Below are 19293 nucleotides of genomic sequence, written 5' to 3'. Positions count from 1 at the left end.
CAAAGACTCAAGCTTGTCAAGTGGCTGGAGTTTTCCACTTCTGTGCTCTTGCTTTTCTGCCCACTACAATGAATGAGCGGGAAAATCATGGGCTTGCAAGCAGAGAAGCAGTGAACCTCAGCCGAGATGGGCCTGCATTATGTTTTTCACTTTGATCTCCCAACAACCATGCCATTGTTCTTAGTCAAAGTTATGCAGTCAGTAGACATTTCAATATTTGTCGTCAATGCACCTCCCCCATCTGTCCATCCATAATTGTTAACTTACACTGCGATTCATATTTGACTAACTGATTTGGGAGCTCACTGCAGCTGTTTCTAGCACCAACATTAATGGTACGATCGCAACACCACCATGATGTTAGTTTCAAATATTACCAATAATCCACCCAATAGGTGCGAGCATGACCATTAAAGACAACACACAATTGGTCAAAGCAAATATCTGTTTGCAGACCAATACTTCATTCATCAGTAATGAAAAGCTGCTTTCAGAGCAGAGGCACACAGATTTGCTCTAAAGGTTCCGAATGGTTCTCTAAAAAGCTGAATTTTGGCAGTAACATTTTAATTTGCAGAACCATTAGAGATTTCTAAAATCAATTCTTTAAAGACCAGTTTTTGGATTTGTTGTGCTGGACCTGTAAAACTATGTCATGTGAATAAAAATGTATCGTTATAAATGCACATTGCTATTGGAAGGCACCTAGACTGCTCAAATAGCAACATGGAGAAGCATCACTCATTCTGAAAGTAAAACTTCTGATTGGCAAATTTCACGCACAAACTTTGAACTCACTCATGCTGCATTCTTGTGTGCATTGTTTTATAGAGGCTTTAACCCAGAATTTCTAGTCGATGGCATTCAAAATCCACATGTTTAATAGAAGACTACTTGTTTCATCTCATGTCATTTACCCTGTGCATCCAACGCCCAGGCTTTCCAACTTGTCCTATATGCATGTGACCTGAACCCCAACCCTCCAAGTTTCCGATTGGTGCACCCTAAACACTCAGCTATTTAAAAACCAACACTTGATTTTTGTCCCAGCAGTGTGACTGACCATTGTGGCCGTTAAACAGGGCCATCTCCAACCACTCACTTGCATTAGCCAGCACAACTTCTGCCATTAAGCAGGCCAGTCTCCAGCGCCACCATGACCGCTAAACAAGTCCATCCTGCGAGCACTGTGGCCTTTAATGAAGCTAGCTTCTTAGCTCACTATGGCCAGTAAATGGGCTGTTTCCTAGTCCACGACTGTAGTTTCCTGTCTCAACATGAATGTAAAACAGATGCACCTTATCTTGGTTTTCCCAGATAGCCAGAAATGCTGTTTTTTGTCAAAAATCTAAACATGACTACATTATTATTTTGATTTAGATTTACAATTAGCAATATTTTGAAATGCCACAAAAGTTTGCATTGCCGAACTGTTTTTAAAAGTCACCTCCTTACTGGGGGTATCGTAAACATTGAGTTCACTGTGACTTTACAATAAACAATCGGTCCACTCTGACTGCTCATCATTTCTCTGTAACGAGCGAGGAGCTTCTCTTGTGAATGTTCATGTACAGGAGAATGACCTCCTGCTTAATGGCAAGTGAACTAGGAGACGTCACTAGATGGATGATGGGTATCTACACTTTCACCGGACTAATAGAAATTCAATGCTTTTTCCCCCACACTGAAACAAATGAGTTTCGCAATTCCGAGGTTTCTCATAGCAAATAGGTTTTAAATTGCCCAGTAATGTTCAGAAAGAGAGAATCCATTAATTTTTATGGCTTGATTCTTTTTTGCAGGATGAAGAGTTATATTTAAAGTCACATGAGGCAAGCTGTTTTATGAGAAAGGGTAGGGGCCATTGAATGCTCTAGTTCTTTGTGAATATTAAAGTTAAACACCAAGAGGGAGGAAATTTGACTTGCTTCATGCAATTGTGATTACTTCTATTTAACAGAAAGATCAAGAAGAAAAAAAACACACAAGGCAATTTTGGAGTCACTTGTCATTTATTTGGTTAAGGAAGACTATTTGGAAGAATTCAGTTTTATTGCGGACTTAGCGCTGAATTGAGGGATCCAAAACTCAGATATCCAAATCTGGAAGTCTAGTCCCTCCAAACTATTTTGTGATTCTCCAAAGCTTGCCAGGGAACATAGATCCTTATTTGACTAATCCATTCGGTAAAACAAACTCATACATACTTCAACACCTTCAAAGAGCTGACAGAATATATATTATTTCCCACTGACCAATACTACAAGGATAACATAAATCTATTCAACCAACAGATGACCAGCACTTGGCCATGAGGGGTGTCCTCGTTCTAACCAGAATTTCTCACAGAAACAACCACCAAAATATGTTTCCACTTGTTTGGGGGGGGGGGGGGGGGGGCGGGGGAGAGATTCTTCCACTTGTGAGTGAGATCAAAACTTGAGCCAGAAATATAAGATAGTCATCAATAATTCCAAGAGCGAATTCAGGAGAAATTACTCTACCCAAAGTGTGGTAAGGATGTGGAACTCACTACCACAAGGAGTAGTTGAGGCAAATAGCATAGATGCATTTAAGGGGAAGCTAGATAAGCACATGAGGGAGAAAGGAATAGAAGGACATGCTGAGAGTTAGATGAAGAGGGGTGGAAGGAGGCTTGTGTGGAGCATAAACGCCAACATAGACCAATTGGGCCAAATGGCCTGTTTCTGTGCTGTAAATTCTATGTAATTCTATGTAAAATATACATTTTTAAATAAAAACTAAAAGGAGCTGAATTTGGGAAAATATAGGTAGCTACCAATTAGTTCCAAATTACTGAAACTGGATTACTTCAATCATGCACTTTGATGTGGATCTCACTCCTATTAATTGCACGCCTGTTGGAACAATAAAATAAAATGTTACCTTTAGAGCTGGACTGGTCTCAAAGATTAATCTTACACAGCAAAAAAATTACCATGCTTCTACAGCATTAGAAAACAAAAGGTATCTAATGCTAAAGAAAATGTTAAATCTTGCAGAACCAGAAGTCTAAAGATATATTTATTTGCGGGCGGGGGGGGGGGGGTGGAATAAAGCGTGTATACTTTTTGCATAAAGCTCAAGAAGTTTTAAAAACAATATATACACACACATGAGAAAGTCTGTATCAAGGAAATTGCATGTTGTATATTTCAAAGCTCTCTTCCTGTGTTCGGATGCAATAAAATCACACCCAGTAACTTTACTGCCAGCATTGCTCAGTATGAAAGGTTTATGTTCAATTTTCCTGTTTATAACATTATTTAATATTCATCTTTTCCAAGAAATTAATCAAAAATGTTTCCACTTAGCCTTCAGTCCAGGAGAATTCAATGTGGTTCTCTTGACTCTATTGGCTTTGGATAAATAACAGAATGAAAGGCAGATGTTACTTTCTGTGTGAGGATGCGGGTGTTGGGGGGGGGGGGGGGGAGAAGAAGGAGGTGTTAGCTAGTCTTTTTGGTGCCCTGGGACAACTGTTTAAAGAAGAAAAGATTGCTTTACTGGGCCTCAGTGGCCCTCACGTAAGGATGGAAAAACTTGCTGTGGGTCCCCGCACTTCATGATTGTTCATTGAACCCAGCTGGAAAGTGCTTGTGTAGATCAGAACAGTATCAGACTCGAGGCTCCATCCCCCTATAGTCAAACAATCCGCCAACACTTAAGCTCAGATTTTCTTCTGTCTTATCAGCCCATTTCAGGCAGGAACACAAAACTGGGCGTGAATCTATTATGCGGATATCCGCCCATTTTTGCGTCCATGTATTTTCCGGTGTCACATCTCCCAGACACCAGAAGCACCCGCCCAAATACAGGCAGGCACATTCAAATGAGGAGGTAATGAGTGTGATATCATACAACCCATTTTGTGTTATTACTGCCACTACAATGCTGGATGTAACTACGGCCTGTATATAATAGTGTCCAGCACTGGCAGGTGTTGGAAAAGGCAGAATCAAATTTAAAAGGACTACAGCAGGTACATCAAAAACGTGCCGTAAAATATTTATTTGTGAACTGCTTTTCTTTCTTGTTTTATTTTGCTGCTGTCTGCTGATTCAATCGCTACCTCTGTGACTTCCGATATGGGCTTCTATTTTTTCATGCCCTCATTTCAAAAAGGCCCAATGGGTTTCCCATTGCGAAAACCCTTACATCTGTGTTGTTTTGAGAAAGAGGAGGAGGAGGAACAGATGGAGATTAGGCACAGTAGGATGCATCTGGCACCCAACCACCTGTACCCCCGCTGCAGAAGATACAGACCAAGGCACTCCCACCTCAGCTGACCCAGGACCAGCACTCGCTGAGGCTATGGTTCACAACCAAAACCATCAATGAGTTAACTCCACATGCTGCAACCTCAGCTACTGCCTAGCTTCACCATCGGCATCAGCACTGTCAACACCTGCGAAAGTCAACACCACCCCCAATTTTTATGCTAAGGGCTGCCACTGAGGTTATCAGCAGCAATAGTCAATCAGCAGTGCACAGATGCATCAAGCAAGTCACAGTTTGCGCGAGCTAGCCGTGGACAATCAACAGCATGACAGGGCACTGCAATTTTACCAAGTGGCAGGATTCGCCAAAGGAGTCATAGACTGCACCCCTGCGACCGTACATACACCTTTCGTTAATCTCATCATTTCCATCAAGCAGAAAAAGATTCCATTTGCTAAACACGGAATGCAGGAGTTGGTTTAACAGGTGTTTACTGAACAAAGTCTGGAGGTGAACTAAAAGATACAAGACACTGCACAGGCTTATATAGCCCGAGTGGCCACTACCGGCATTACAGTACACAGGGGCTCTTAAAGGCACATACACCACAATTCCTCCCCTTTTAGACAACCAGTACATAACATTTTAAGTAATCATTAATTAACATGTTTACAAGAACAATAATCTACACATTTGCTGCAGTTAATCAATTATAAGTCAGTCTCTCTGGAGGCTTCCTGACTCGGTCCGGATAACGCCTCGGTGGTGTAGTAGTTTTCGGTGGTGTAGTAGGTTCTTTTGGCAAGGTCGATTTGGCTTGAATGCCAGTGTCGGGTTCATCTGGTTCCAGTATCACCGGATCGGAGGTAGATACTATGGGTATCTCTGCTTCTTCATTAGGCGTATAGAGTTGTGGTGTAGGTTGTCCCTTTTCGGATGACTCTATGATCTGGTCAGCATGGCGCCTTATTATGCTTTCTCCAATGTCCACGGTATACATCAGCGGTCCTAGTCGTGTGCAAATAGTTCCAGGCTGCCATTTCTCGGTACGGTAGTCCCGGGCCAAAACTTGTTGACCTATCTGGAAGGTTCTAGTTGGCCTTTCATTCATGCCTTGAAATTGCCGGTTCTCTATGTCCCTTCTGATGTTTGGCTTGATCAAATCCAGCCGGCATCTTAGTCTTCTATTGAAAAACACCATGGCGGGAGTTTGGTTTGTAACCACGTGTTGCATTCCTGTATGCAAACAAGAAGTTATCTACCTTATGCTGTAGATTTATGTCTTCATTACCCATGGCCTTTATGGCCTTCTTGAAGGTCTGGACAAACCTTTCAGCCAATCCATTGGTGGCGGGATGGTATGGGGCGGACGTGTAGTGCTTAACCCCATTGTTTTTTAAGAACTTCCTGAATTCTTCGGACACAAATTGCGGTCCATTATCAGAACAGATCTGTTCAGGCAGCCCATTCCTGGCAAATATGGTCCTTAATACTGTGATGGTTTTTTCCGTGGTGGTGGAGGACATCTTTATTACCTCCGGCCACTTGGAGTGTGCATCAACCGCGATTAAGAACATTGAGTCCATAAATGGACCAGCAAAGTCGATGTGTACCCTTTGCCATGGAGATGAGGGCCACTCCCATGGATGTAGAGGGGCTTGTGGTGGGGCATTTTGGACCTTCTGGCATCCTAGACAGCCCTTGGTCATTTCTTCGATGTCTCCATCGATACCTGGCCACCACACAAACGCTCTGGCTAGGTTCTTCATTTTCACTCCACCCAGATGCCCCTCGTGAAGCTCCTTTAGCACTTTATCCTGGAGTTTGGGTGGAATCACCACTCTGGATCCACACATCAAGGTTCCTCGGCACACTGACAGCTGTTTTCTTCTTTGCGAGAATGCTGGCAACATTGGTTCGCCATGTGCTGGCCATCCCTTCACCGTTAAATCGTAGACTCGTGAGAGAGTCGGGTCATTTCTCGTTTCCTTTTCAGTGGTAGAATTTGTTATTGGTAGACATTCCACTATGGTTGAGTGGAACATCTCCACTGGGTCCACTGTAGGTGCCTCTTCTACCGTTGGCAACGGTAGACGCGATAAACCGTCAGCATTTCCATGCTGTTTTGATCCTTTGTATTCTATGTCATATTGGTGTGCCCCTAGGAAAAGGGACCACCTCTGTAGCCTTTGCGCTGTCATAATGGGAACGCCCTTTTTAGGGTTGAATATGGAGACGAGGGGTTGATGGTCAGTCAGTCAACAAGGTAAATTTTTGTCCGTGTAGGTAATGGTTGAATTTCTTCACTCCCCATACCAGGCTGGGTGCTTCCCTGTCGATCTGGGCATAGTTACGCTCAGCTGAGTTCAATGAGCGTGATGCAAAAGCTATCGGCCGCTCTGAGCCATCAGGGAATCTATGCGATAATACCACTCCTACGCCGTAAGGGGATGCATCGCATGCCAGTCTGATTGGCAGTGATGGGTTGTAATGAGCCAAAACTTCCTTGGACGTGATCAAGCCTTTGCATTTATGGAAGGCACGTTTACAGTCTTCGCTCCATTTCCAATTTACTCCCGTTTGTAGCAGTTCGTTAAGAGGGTGCAGAACAGTTGACAAGTTCGGTAAAAATTTATGATAGTAATTTATCAATCCCAGGAACGACCTTAATTGTGAGACATTTTCAGGTGCTGGAGCTTTTATGACCGCTTCAATTTTTTCAGGTGACTTATGCAACCCTTCTTCGTTAATTATGTGGCCACAATATGATATTTGTTTCTGGAAAAATTCGCACTTGGGGCGATTTGCTCATAGGCCCCGTTCTCTCAGCCTAGTGAGCACCTGCTCCAAATTGGCAAGGTGCTCGTTGTCGTTTTCTCCTGTTACAAGGATGTCATCTAGGTAGCATTGAGTGCCCGGAATCCCTTGCAGGACTTGCTCCATAGCTCTTTGCCAGATAGCTGGAGCTGATGCTACTCCGAAAACCAGTCGATTGTACTGGTACAGGCCTTTGTGTGTGTTTATCGTGAGATACTTTTTAGAGGCCTGCTCAACCTCCATCTGTAGATATGCCTGTGCCAAGTCAATTTTGGTGAAACGTTTCCCTCCGGATAGTGAGGCGAAAATATCTTCTATCCTCGGAAGAGGATACTCTACCATGTGAAGGACCGGGTTTACAGTCACCTTGAAGTCCCCACAGATGCAAATTTTTCTCTGTTCTTCAGCTTTATCATTATTCAACGTTTTCTTCATGACAGGGACGATGAGTGTTGCCCACTCGCTCCAATCTATCTTGGATAACACGCCTGCCTTTTCCAAATTCTCCAGCTCTGCCTCGACTGCTGGACGAATTGCGTATGGCACCGGCCTTGCGTTAAAAAACTTGGGAATTGCCGCATCTTCCACTTTTATTGAGGCGGTGACGCCTTTCAAGGTTCCTAGTTCCTGTTGAAACACTTCTTTGGCGTTGGCCAAGATGTCTTTTAATCGTTCAGGTATGACGTCATCGTCATTTTTTTTCTTACTGGTCACTGTCAGTGCCTGAATGGAGTGCCAGTCTAAACGTATCTTCCTGATCCATTCACGTCCCAACAGCGGTGGACCACCATCTTGCAGAACGTATAAATACAACTTCTGTATTTCCTTGCCGTTGTATACAACAGGCACCCTTATTTTCCCTCTGGGGTATACTTTCTGCCCCGTATATGTTTTCAAGATAATGGATGTGTCTTTCAAAGGTATATGCGGAAATAGCCGCTCGTAATCCCGTCGATTTATGACGGTCAGAGCTGATCCTGTATCTAGCTCCATTTTAACTGGGGACCCCGCTATCGTGAGGGTAACCCAAATGGTCTGGTAATCTTCTTTGGTAATTACATTATGTCATTTGAGACAGCTTAGTCTCTTGTTTCCGGAGTCGCTATCGCTCTTCTGGTCTTCGGAGCTACTGTCCGTCATCATTTGTACCTTTCTGTACTTTTCCTTATTGATTTTTTTTCTGTCAGTGGATTTTTTGTTTCCAGATCGGCATACACGTGCAATGTGTCCCATCTTTCCGCATTGCCTGCATGCTTTGTCCTTGAACCAGCAGTCCCTCTGGTCATGGGTGGATCTGCCGCAGCGATAACATCTCTCGAAACCCTGTGTCATTCCATGGGTGCCGAAGTCCTGTGGCTTTTGCTGTATCTCTGCAGCTCCTCTTGCTGCTGCTTCATATGATACAGCCACACTGAAAGCCTTGTCCAGTGTTAAATCTTTCTCAGAAAGTAGCCTTTTCTGTGTTCCTTCACTTAGGAGACCGCAGACGAATTTGTCTCGAAGAGAATCTGCCAGTCCTGCCCCGAATTGGCAGTGCTTTGACAGCTTTCTTAATTCGGTGAGGTAATCAGTGTTACTTTCATTCTTGTGCTGATTCCTCCTGAAGAATTTGAATCGTTCCACTATCAGCAGCGGTGTTGGGTTTAAGTGCTCCTGTAGGGTATCAACAATCTCTTTAAAATTCTTGTTCATCGGTTTGGCTGGTGTGATTAAGTTTCGTAACAGCCCATATGTCCTTGCGCCCATTAGATTTAGAAGTACCGATGCCTTTTTATCATCCTCTATTTCATTCGCTGTGCAATATACCTCCACTCTTTCCACATATGTGGTCCAATCCTCTACATCACTATCGAAAGCAGTAATATTGCCAGTCTTAGGCATCCTGAAAAAAAATGGCGCCTCCCGCGGTTTCCTTTCTTCCCTGCCGAGAAAAAATGGCGCCTCCCGCGCTCTGCCGACAACGCTGTTCTCCACGGTTTTTATTTATACAGATATTTTTAATAGTTGGAGACTCATTCCCACCGGACTCTCTGGGACTTTTCCCTCCCTCTGCTTGGTCCGAACGCCGACCTGCTTTGCAGCGCTGGCCGTCTCCCGAGTGCTCCACCCTCCGTCTCTGTTTGCCTCCGCCTTCGCTGCTCGGCCCCGCTGCAGAGCAAGCCGATCGAGCCCCAGCCCGCCGCCCAGGAAGGGTTATTGCAGTACCTACCACCAGCCCGGCTAGCTGGTGAAACCACAGTTTTTTCTTTTTTTTTTTCTTCGACCTTCGTCTGAGGAATCGATCTCCTTGAGGTGCTGCTGAATTGCAGGTAAGTCTGTTTCCAATTCGTCGCCACTGTTGTATCCGTGTGTTAATGGAGACACGGAATGCAGGAGTTGGTTTAACAGGTGTTTACTGAACAAAGTCTGGAGGTGAACTAAAAGATACAAGACACTATACAGGCTTATGTAGCCCGAGTGGCCACTACCGGCATTACAGTACACAGGGGCTCTTAAAGGCACATACACCACAACCATAGCATCAAATTGTGCAAGTGAAGCTTGCTTTCTGGAAGCTGCCACGCTGCCTTAATTTTAAAGCCGTCCACTGTGCCACCATTCTTTCAAACAGAATAAATGGTAAGTCTTTGGATGAGAGATTAAAGGCACTCTCTACATTCATCCTGATGGCACATTTGTGCTTTCCAAGGACACCCGCTGTGTACTGCTAGAACAAGGTCTATTCTACCGTGATAATCATCTCACAATTTTGAAGGCACACTTCAGATGCCTGGATCAGTCTGGGGTGCCCTGCAACATAGTTGAGCCAGGATCTCCAGGTCTCCTTTGCAAGGGCCAAGGGCAGCAGGGCAATCAGGCAGACAAGCAGCAGCAGCATGAAAAGGTGGCAGAGGACAGCCTGTTGCAGGCTGCAAGAAGCATTCGGCCAATCTGATACAGGAGACTTCAACTCGGCCACCACATCTGCCCACTGCATCAACTATTTCCCCAGTCTCACCCGCACCCCCCCCCCAACTTCCAATCACAAATGAACCATTGGGCCAGATTTTGTTGGAGCGGGGCATCTTGCACCATTCCCCATTACTTAGACTTACAATTGAACGTTTAGGTTTTAACATTTCTTGCCCACAAAGTTGCTGGAAGTGCGAGCTGATAACGGTGCGGTGAGGGCAACTGGGCAAATCTGGGACCTTGGTGAACAACGGGACAAACACTGCATCTCCTTAACTAATAAGGTTTAAGGATTGGGAAATAACTAGCTGAAGGACTAAGAAGGAGAGTAAATTAGAGTGGGTGAATTCAATGACAAATCAGGTACCGAAAGAGAAATAAAGGGAGGGAAAGAAAGATTGGATTAAGAGAGAGAAAAAAAGACAGAAAGGGAAAAAAAAAGTGACATTTTTAAAATCTCCTAAAACAAAATTAACAACCTGAAGGAATGAGAATCCACACTTATAATTGTTTACTTTCTGGGCAAGAGAGGTTGATTGGTAGTCATTAACCATTATCACATCGTTAAAAGGGTATTTACACCATTAATTATTAGACTTAATTTTCTGTGGCGTGTTTAATGAACAATTAATGTGCATTCCAGCAACTCATGAAAATCATGGGGAGGTTAAATTTCCATTTTTGCAAAGGTAATGGCAGCAACTTGTGGCGATTCACAATTCACAGGGTATCTCTTCCTCACTACAAATTGCTGGCTGGTTTGCACATTAGTAACGGCGTGTGTCCTGCAAATTCTCCATCCTTCTTTCCCCTCTCAACCTCATGCAACATATCATTTTTTCCACTCATTCATGGCCACTTCCTTGACTTTTCTTTTTCTTGAGGTATGATGCCAGTATCATAATCACAAGCTCGGCAATCTAGAAGTTGTGAGTTCAAATCCCAACATGGCAAGCTGCAAAAATGAATTCAACAAATCTGGTAATCCAGCACCAAAGCTTCTGGATTGTCATAAAAACCTCAAGTACTTCACTAATATTCTTAAAGGAAGGGAGCCAGCCGACCCTACCCAATTTGGCCAACACAAAACTCCACTCCTACACTACATGCTTGACTTTTATCAGACTTTTATCAAACCCAAGTACTTTATTAAAGTAAATCCATCACTGGCTTTAATTCATTCTTTCCTCAAAACCATGAAACTCTCTACCATTCTGAGTTTGCTTTACTTCTTACAATGAAGAAATAGTGATTATTAGAAACTTGTCTAATCCTCTTACAAGCCTTATTTTCATAATTTAGCCTAGTTCCAATCCTTCTGTAAAACCTGACCCAATAAAGTTGGCTTTCCAAGTGGGCAACTAGTTGGGTCACCCCAATTTGTCTGCAAGTAGATCTCGAGTCAGTTTTCACACATACTGTACTTGAATAGTATTGAACCAAAACCAAGAGCACGCAGCAAATGTTCTACTTACCATAGTAGCTGGGTTTTTCACTGTAATACATGGGGTGGTGGCTCGCAGTGCTCCACTTACACCATGATAGTATTTAAAGCAGATTTTAGTTTCAGCTGAGGAGCAAAGAGAGAAAAATGTGGATGAATTCTACAAGGTGATTACAGAAAAATAGTAATCATAAAAAAAGCATCGTTTCTAGAATCTGTGTTGTGAATTGTGACAATAGCATTCAATATACATGCCATAGTTTTTTTTTTAAAGTAACAAACTTAAACACATCTTATACTAAAACTGGCACACAGCAAATAGGTGGTGGGAGCTGCTTATCACTGCTAATGTATGTTGACAAGGTCCAGTCTTCCTGTGAGCTGGGTGTAACTCTCCCCACTGATATCTTGGTCCGTGATATCAATGAGTGCTAATTTTACATCTTAGGAATACTTTCACTGCTTGTGGTAAGCCTCAGCCACCAGAAGCACATAACTGCGGTTCAGATGTACACAGTGCACTGTTTTTCCAAATCATAAATGGTCTTAATTTCACGTGCAGCCTGTGCCCAACTTTCCACTATATGTTTCCAGGAGTCCCCACACCAGCAGCAAAAAGTTGGAAAATTCCCCTGGTACACGATGTGGCAAATGGCCTCCTTCTGTGCTGTATGATTCTATGAAGCAGTTGACGATGGCAGCATAATATTTTTTTATATATATGTTTTTATTTGCATATGAATATTGTAAATAATCACTATTCTGGCAAAGGGTCTCAAACCGAATGTTAACCAGTCTTTTTTCAGATGCTGTCAAACCTGCTGTATATTTTCAGCACTCTCGGTTTTTCTTTTTATCACCCAAATTTTCTATAGATTTCATGATTCTACTTTACAATATTTATTGGAATTTTTTTTAAGGGGTATAAGACAGACATAATGCCTGCCCAATTTATCCATTCAATCAGATTTTGTAAAGATTCAGCAGCAATTCTTCCACTGCATGGAAGAGGAGATATTTCACTACATGTGAAAGCAGAGTGCACTCCTGTATTCATCAAATGGCACAAAGGGGCAGGTTCTGATCGGGTCAAATCAAACTAGGTTTTTACTGGTGGAAAAAATATGCAGCAACCTTAGTAGTTATTGGTTGCACATGCACTATACTAAAAAAACAAACAGGCAAACAGTATGCTACAAGTGTTGAGCAAATGAAGTCTAGACCAATTTCAGTAAGGTGATTACCCAGCCAGGCCCCCTCCCCAAACACTGCAGATCACATCTTTGAACAATAACAGCATATGGCTCATACCCTCCACTTCATCCCAGAATTTTGCAGCCTTTATTTTCATCCCCGTGTTTAGTCGGGAACAGCACGGTAGTGCACTCAAGATCAGCGAGCAAAACTTACTGCCCCGTTCTTGTCGTCACTCCACACGGTGCCATTTTGGGACTTATGGATGTGGGAGTCTCATTATACAATGCACAGTGGGATCAGATGACATCAATGGGACCCAGATGCAATTTTTAACTGGCGATGTGTGAACTGGTACTGGTCGTGGAGTGATCTAACCAGTGATCCTTTAAACCCACCACAAAAACAGGGCAGGCAGACTTATAAGTGATTTTTGTAGGGCCAGGAGAAGCATTGACCCACCAGTACCGGACTCTCCATGGTCCTCCCAAAGGAGCACCTCTTCTCCCAACCACCCCGCTCCCTTTAATTGAACTTGACCAGCTTGGCTACACAGAGCAGCCACTACATTCCCTGTCTGCCCCGATCAGCGAGCTGCTCTGAATGCATGGGCAACTTACCGCAAATATGGTAATGAAGCCCCAGCAAAATGTTTCGGGCCTCTGACTGTTTACATTGGATGGGCAGCGGGCTCAATTTACCTGCCTCTGGACTGATGATAGCGATCACATCAAAATCTGCCGCTGTGTGCAAGAATGCCACACTACATTAGATGAGGTTGGGACAAAAAGGGCTGTATTTTCAAAAATCAAACTTCAGTATCCAGTTTACATTTAAGAAATTTTCCGGACAGACTACTGAAAAACCATACTGACTGATACAAAACTGAACAGGTGATGGCACCAACCAGCACCCTGCTTCTTTGTGTCCTGCAAGTCGTGACCTTTGGTCTCACATGACCCTAGAGTTCTTAATAGTTACACACACTTCAAGTTCTTGCAAGTCATAATTGTCTTTCTCCCCTTGAATGTTGCGCTTTTGCAACTGTTACGTTGAGTCCCTGTTAGCATGTAGAGGTCTACAATTACAATCTTCTGTTGACTCAAATGACAGACGCATTGGACTGATGGGCTCTGAGGGGACCCCATTTTCACAGTAGCATTGTATTATATTTTAAAACTGGCATAAATATCAAAAACAACCGATACTCATAAGTAGTGCTGCTTAACATTTGGTGAACAGCTAAACGTTACTTGGCAGAGTAGAGGGGCTCCACAGAACTCCATGTGCAATGCCACACAATCGTGAGACACAGGGTCCCACTCATGATTTTGTTTAAGTGTATTTCTAGTAGGCATTCTGGAATATTCCACTGGCTTCTAAATTAATTGCATGTAAGTGTAATGTCCGTGTGTAATTGAGACACGGACTGCAGAAGTTGGTTATAACAGGTGTTTACTGAATGGAGACAAAACTGGAACTACTGTACAAAGTTACTACACAGGCTTATATACAGGGGTGGTCACTACTGGTACTGCAGTATACAGGGGCTGCAGAATATAGTTCCTTCTTCAAAGTACATACACTACAATTCCTCCCCTTTTAGCTAAACAGTACATAACATTCGATTAATACTTAAATAACATATTTACAATTACAGTTGCTATATACTGAAGTTAATCAATTATAAATTCAGTCTTTGAGGAGGCTTCAGGATTCTGTCCGGATAACGCCTCTTTGGGGTATCAGGTTCTTCTGGTAAAGTTGATTCGGGATCAACGTCGTTGTTTGGTTCGTCTGCTTCCAATATCACCGATTCTGAGGTAGATGCAATTGGTACTTCGGTTTCATCACCAGGTGTATAGGATCGTGGTGTAGATTTGACGTTTTCCAGTGACTCTAGAATCTGGTCAGCGTGGCGTCTTACAATGCTCTCTCCAACGTCCACGGTATACATTAGAGGTCCTTGCCGTGTGCAGATCGTTCTGGCTGCCATTTCTCTGTGCGGTAGTCCCGAGCCAAAACTGGTTGACCTATCTTGAAACTCCTGGTTGGCCTTTCATTCATATTCTGAAACTGCCTGTTCTCCACATCTCTTCTGATGTTTGGCTTAACCAAATCCAAGCGGCATCTTAGTCTTCGATTGAAGAACATCATGGCTGGAGTTTGGTTGGTAACCGCATGTGTCGCATTCCGGTAGGCAAACAAGAAGTTATCCACCTTGTGTTGTAGGGGTATGTCTTCATTACACATTGCCTTGATAGCCTTCTTGAATGTTTGAACGAACCTCTCAGCCAATCCATTGGTGGCTGGATGATATGGGGCGGATGTGTAATGCTTAACACCATTGTTCTTTAAGAACCTCCGGAACTCTTCAGACACAAACTGTGGTCCATTGTCGGAGCAAATCTGTTCAGGCAGCCCATTTCTGGCAAATATGGTTCGTAAGACTGTGATAGTTTTTTCTGTGGTGGTTGAGGACATTTTTATTACCTCTGGCCACTTTGAATGTGCATCCACCGCAATTAAAAACATCGAGTCCATAAATGGACCAGCAAAATCAATGTGCACCCTTTGCCATGGAGATGAGGGCCACTCCCATGGATGTAGAGGGGCTTGTGGTGGGGCTTTTTGGACCTTCTGGCATCCTGTACAGCTCTTGGTCATCTCTTTGATTTCTCTATCGATTCCCAGCCACCACACAAACGCTCTGGCTAAGTTCTTCATTTTTACCCCTCCCAGATGACCCTCATGAAGCTCATTGAGCACTCTATCCTTCAATTTGGGTGGAATTACTACTCTGGATCCACACATCAAGGTTCCTCTGCACACTGACAGCTGTTCTCTTCTCGGCGAGAATGCTGGCTCTTCTCGGCGAGAATGCTGGCAACAGTGGTTCGCCATGTGCTGGCCATCCCTTCACCGTTAAATCATAGACCCTGGAGAGTGTCGGGTCATTTCGTGTTTCCTTTTCTATGTTTGCATTCGTCACAGGTAGACATTCGACTATGGTCGAGTGCAATAGCTCCACAGGATCCACTGCAGGTGCTTCTTCCACCGTCGGCAACGGTAGGCGCGACAATCCATCAGCATTCCCATGCTGTTTAGTTCCTTTGTACTCGATGTCATATTGGTGTGCCCCTAGAAAAAGGGACCACCTCTGTAGCCGTTGTGCTGTCATTATCGGGACACCCTTCTTGGGGTTGAAAATGGAGACAAGAGGTTGATGATCCGTTAGTAAAGTAAATTTCTGTCATGCAGGTAGTGATTGAACTTCTTCACCCCCCACACCAGGCTGAGGGCCTCTCTGTCAATCTGGGCGTAGTTACGCTCGGCTGAAGTTAACGAGCGTGACGCAAAAGCTATCGGCCTCTCTGAACCATCAAGGTATTTGTGTGACAGTACCGCTCCAACACCGTAGGGAGACGCATCACACGCCAGTCTTATCGGTAGTGATGGGTTGTAGTGAGCCAATACTTCTCTTGAAGTGATCAGGCCTTTACACTTCTGAAAGGCCCGCTTACATTCATCGCTCCATTTCCATGCTACTCCAGTTTGTAGCAGGGCGTTCAGTGGGTGCAGAATTGTGGACAAATTCGGCAAAAACTTATGGTAGTAATTCACCAATCCAATGACCTCAGTTGCGACACATTTTCAGGCGCTGGAGCCTTAACTACCGCTTCAATTTTGTCAGGGGACTTATGCAACCCCTCTTCATCAATCACGTGGCCACAATACGATATTTGTTTCTTAAAAAACTCGCACTTGGGGCGATTGGCTCGTAGCCCATGTTCTCTTAGTCTAGTGAGCACCTGCTCTAGGTTGGCAAGGTGTTCAGTCATTTTCACCTGTCACTAGGATGTCGTCCAAGTAACACTGAGTCCCCGGAATCCCTTGCAGGACTTGTTCCATCGCTCTTTGCCATATAGCCGGAGCTGATGCTACTCCGAATACCAGTCGATTATACTGGTAAAGACCTTTGTGGGTGTTTATCGTGAGATATTTCCTAGAGGATTCTTCAGCCTCCATCTGCATATATGCTTGCGCTAGGTCAATTTTTGTAAAACGTTTCCCTCCAGATAGTGAGGTGAAAATATCTTCTATCCTTGGAAGAGGATATTGTACTGTGTGAAGGACTGGCTTCACCGTCACCTTGAAGTCCCCACAGATGCGAACCTTCCTTGGCTCCTCAGACTTATTGTTTAACGTTTTCTTCATGACAGGAACGATGGTTGTCGCCCACTCGCTCCAGTCTACCTTAGATAACACGCCTGCATTCGCCAGATTCTCCAGCCCTGCCTCGACGGCTGGGCGAATTGCATACGGTACCGGTCTTGCTTTGAAAAACTTGTGAATTGCATTCTCTTCTATTTTTATCGAGGCGGTTACGTCTTTAACAGTTCCCAGTCCTTGTTGAAATACCTCTTTAGCGTTAGCTAAGATTTTTGACAATCGTCCAGGTGTGACGTCGTCATCCTTTTTACCAGCCACAGTCAGTGCCTGAATGGAGTGCCAGTCTAAACTTATCTTTCTGATCCATTCACGTCCCAATAACGGTGGTCCACCATCTTGCAGTATGTACAGATACAATTTCTGTATTTCCTTGCCGTTGTATTCGACAGGCACCCTTATTTCCCCTCTGGGGTATACTTTCTGCCCCGTATATGTCTTCAAGACAATGGATGTGTCTTTCAAGGGTATGTGTGAGAATAGCTGCTCGTAGTCTCGTCGATTCATGATGGTCAGGGCAGATCCTGTATCCAATTCCATTTTGACTTGGGACCCTGCTATCGTGAGGCTGACCCAAATGGTTCGGTGATCCTCTTTTGCGATTACGTTGTGTAGTTTGAGGCAGCTTAGTCTCTTGCTCCCGGATTCACTATCGCTCTTCGGAACTACTGTCCGTCATCTTTTGTACTTTCCTGTACTTTTCCTTAGTAGTCTTTTTGTTGTCGTTAGTCTTCTTCCCGGACCTGCAAACTCGTGCAATGTGTCCCATCTTTCCGCATTGCCTGCATGTTTTGTCCTTGGACCAGCAGTCCTTCTGGTCATGGGTTGTTCTGCCGCAGCGATAACATTTTTCAAATCCCCGTGTCATTTCATGGGTGCCGTATTCCTGTGGCTTTTGCTGTATTTCCGCAGCTCCCCTTGCTGCTGCTTCGTACGATACTGCCACGCTGAAAGCCTTATCTAGCGTCAGCTCTTTCTCTGAGAGTAACCTCTTCTGGGTTCCTTCACTCAGGAGTCCACAGACAAATTTGTCCCGTAGGGTATCTGCCAGTCCTGCTCCGAACTGGCAGTGCTTTGATAGCTTGCGTAGTTCCGTAAGGTAATCAGCATTGCTCTCATCTTTATGCTGATTTCTCTTGTGGAATTTAAATCTTTCTGCTATCAGCAGCGGTGTAGGATTTAGGTGTTCCTGTAGGATATCAACAATTTCGTTAAAACTCTTCTCCATCGGTTTGACTGGAGTGATCAGGTTCCGCAATAGGCCGTACGTTCTTGCGCCCATTAAGTTTAGTAGTACCGATGCCTTTTTCTCATCGGCTACTTCATTTGCCTTGCAATATACTTCGACTCTTTCCACATACGTGGTCCAGTCTTCTATTTCATTATCGAAGGCAGTCTTTGGCATCTTGGAGATCTAAGATGGCGCCTCCCGCGCTTTGCCTTCTACCCCGATTGAACAAAATGGCGCCTCCCGCGCTTTGCCTTCTTCCCCGATTGAACAAAATGGCGCCTCCCGTGCTTTTCCTTCTTCCCCACTGGATTAAGATGGCGCCTCCCGCGCTTTCTGTCTTTTCCACTGCTGCCAACGCTGTTGCTGGCGTTTTTATGCCTTGATGGCGACGCCCTATGGTCTTCGCGCGCTTCCCCCCCGCGCTGCTACCAACGCCGCTCTCCGCGGTCCCCGTGGCAAACTGCAGCTCCTCGCGGCTTTCTGCGCTTCTAATTTCTTTTTCTTTTATTTTAATTACTGTTCCCGTCGTCAGAGCAGACCCTATGGGACACTTTCCTCCCTCTTCTCGGGTCTGTACGCTGCCCGGCTTCGTAGCACCGGCCGCGCCCTGTGTGCTCCACCCTCTCTCCTCTTCCCGACAATGCTGCTCGGCCCCGACAATGCTGCTCGGCCCCGTCGAAAAGCCACCCGATCGAGCTCTAGCCCGCCGCAGCCCAGGAAGGATCAGTGTACTACCTGCCACCAGCCCGATTAGCTGGAACACCATAGACTGGAGAACCAAGCCCAGCTCTCGACAGCCTCTCCTGCAAATCTTCGAATTCGATGAATCAGAGGGCGGCTGCCCACGGTCGACGCCCGTTTCTTCTGTTTGTTTTTTTTTCTTTTTGGATTTCTTCCTTCTGGCTTCGACCTCTAATAACTTCGCTTCAGGGATGGATCCCCGTAGGTGGTGCAGAACTGTAGCTAAGTTCGGATCTGTTCGTCGCCAATGTAATGTCCGTGTGTAATTGAGACACGGACTGCAGAAGTTGGTTATAACAGGTGTTTACTGAATGGAGACAAAACTGGAACTACTATACAAAGTTACTACACAGGCTTATATACAGGGGTGGTCACTATTGGTACTGCAGTATACAGGGGCTGCAGAATATAGTTCCTTCTTCAAAGTACATACACTACATTA

General features: G+C 44.5%; 1 protein-coding gene across 8 annotated transcripts in view; it reads right to left on the bottom strand.

Moving 5' to 3' along the window:
• Positions 1-19293, bottom strand: part of LOC147120218 (E3 ubiquitin-protein ligase HECW2-like) — a 424776-nt gene that overhangs the window by 197794 nt on the left and 207689 nt on the right. For all 8 annotated transcript variants that reach the window (XR_015078143.1, XR_015078142.1, XM_085985833.1 and 5 more), the window contains one exon: positions 11487-11581. Coding sequence is in view for 6 of the 8 variants with exons in the window: in XM_085985833.1 (XP_085841959.1) it covers positions 11487-11581 (95 nt within the window). In the remaining 2 variants the exon portion in view is untranslated. The remainder of the gene's footprint in view (positions 1-11486; positions 11582-19293) is intronic.

The sequence above is a fragment of the Somniosus microcephalus genome, chromosome 4, assembly GCF_052327205.1.
Source record: "Somniosus microcephalus isolate GS21.2 chromosome 4, FLI_Smic_1.0, whole genome shotgun sequence".
NCBI classification, from domain to species: Eukaryota; Metazoa; Chordata; class Chondrichthyes; order Squaliformes; family Somniosidae; genus Somniosus; species Somniosus microcephalus.
This window is presented reverse-complemented; position numbering and strand designations above follow the sequence as displayed.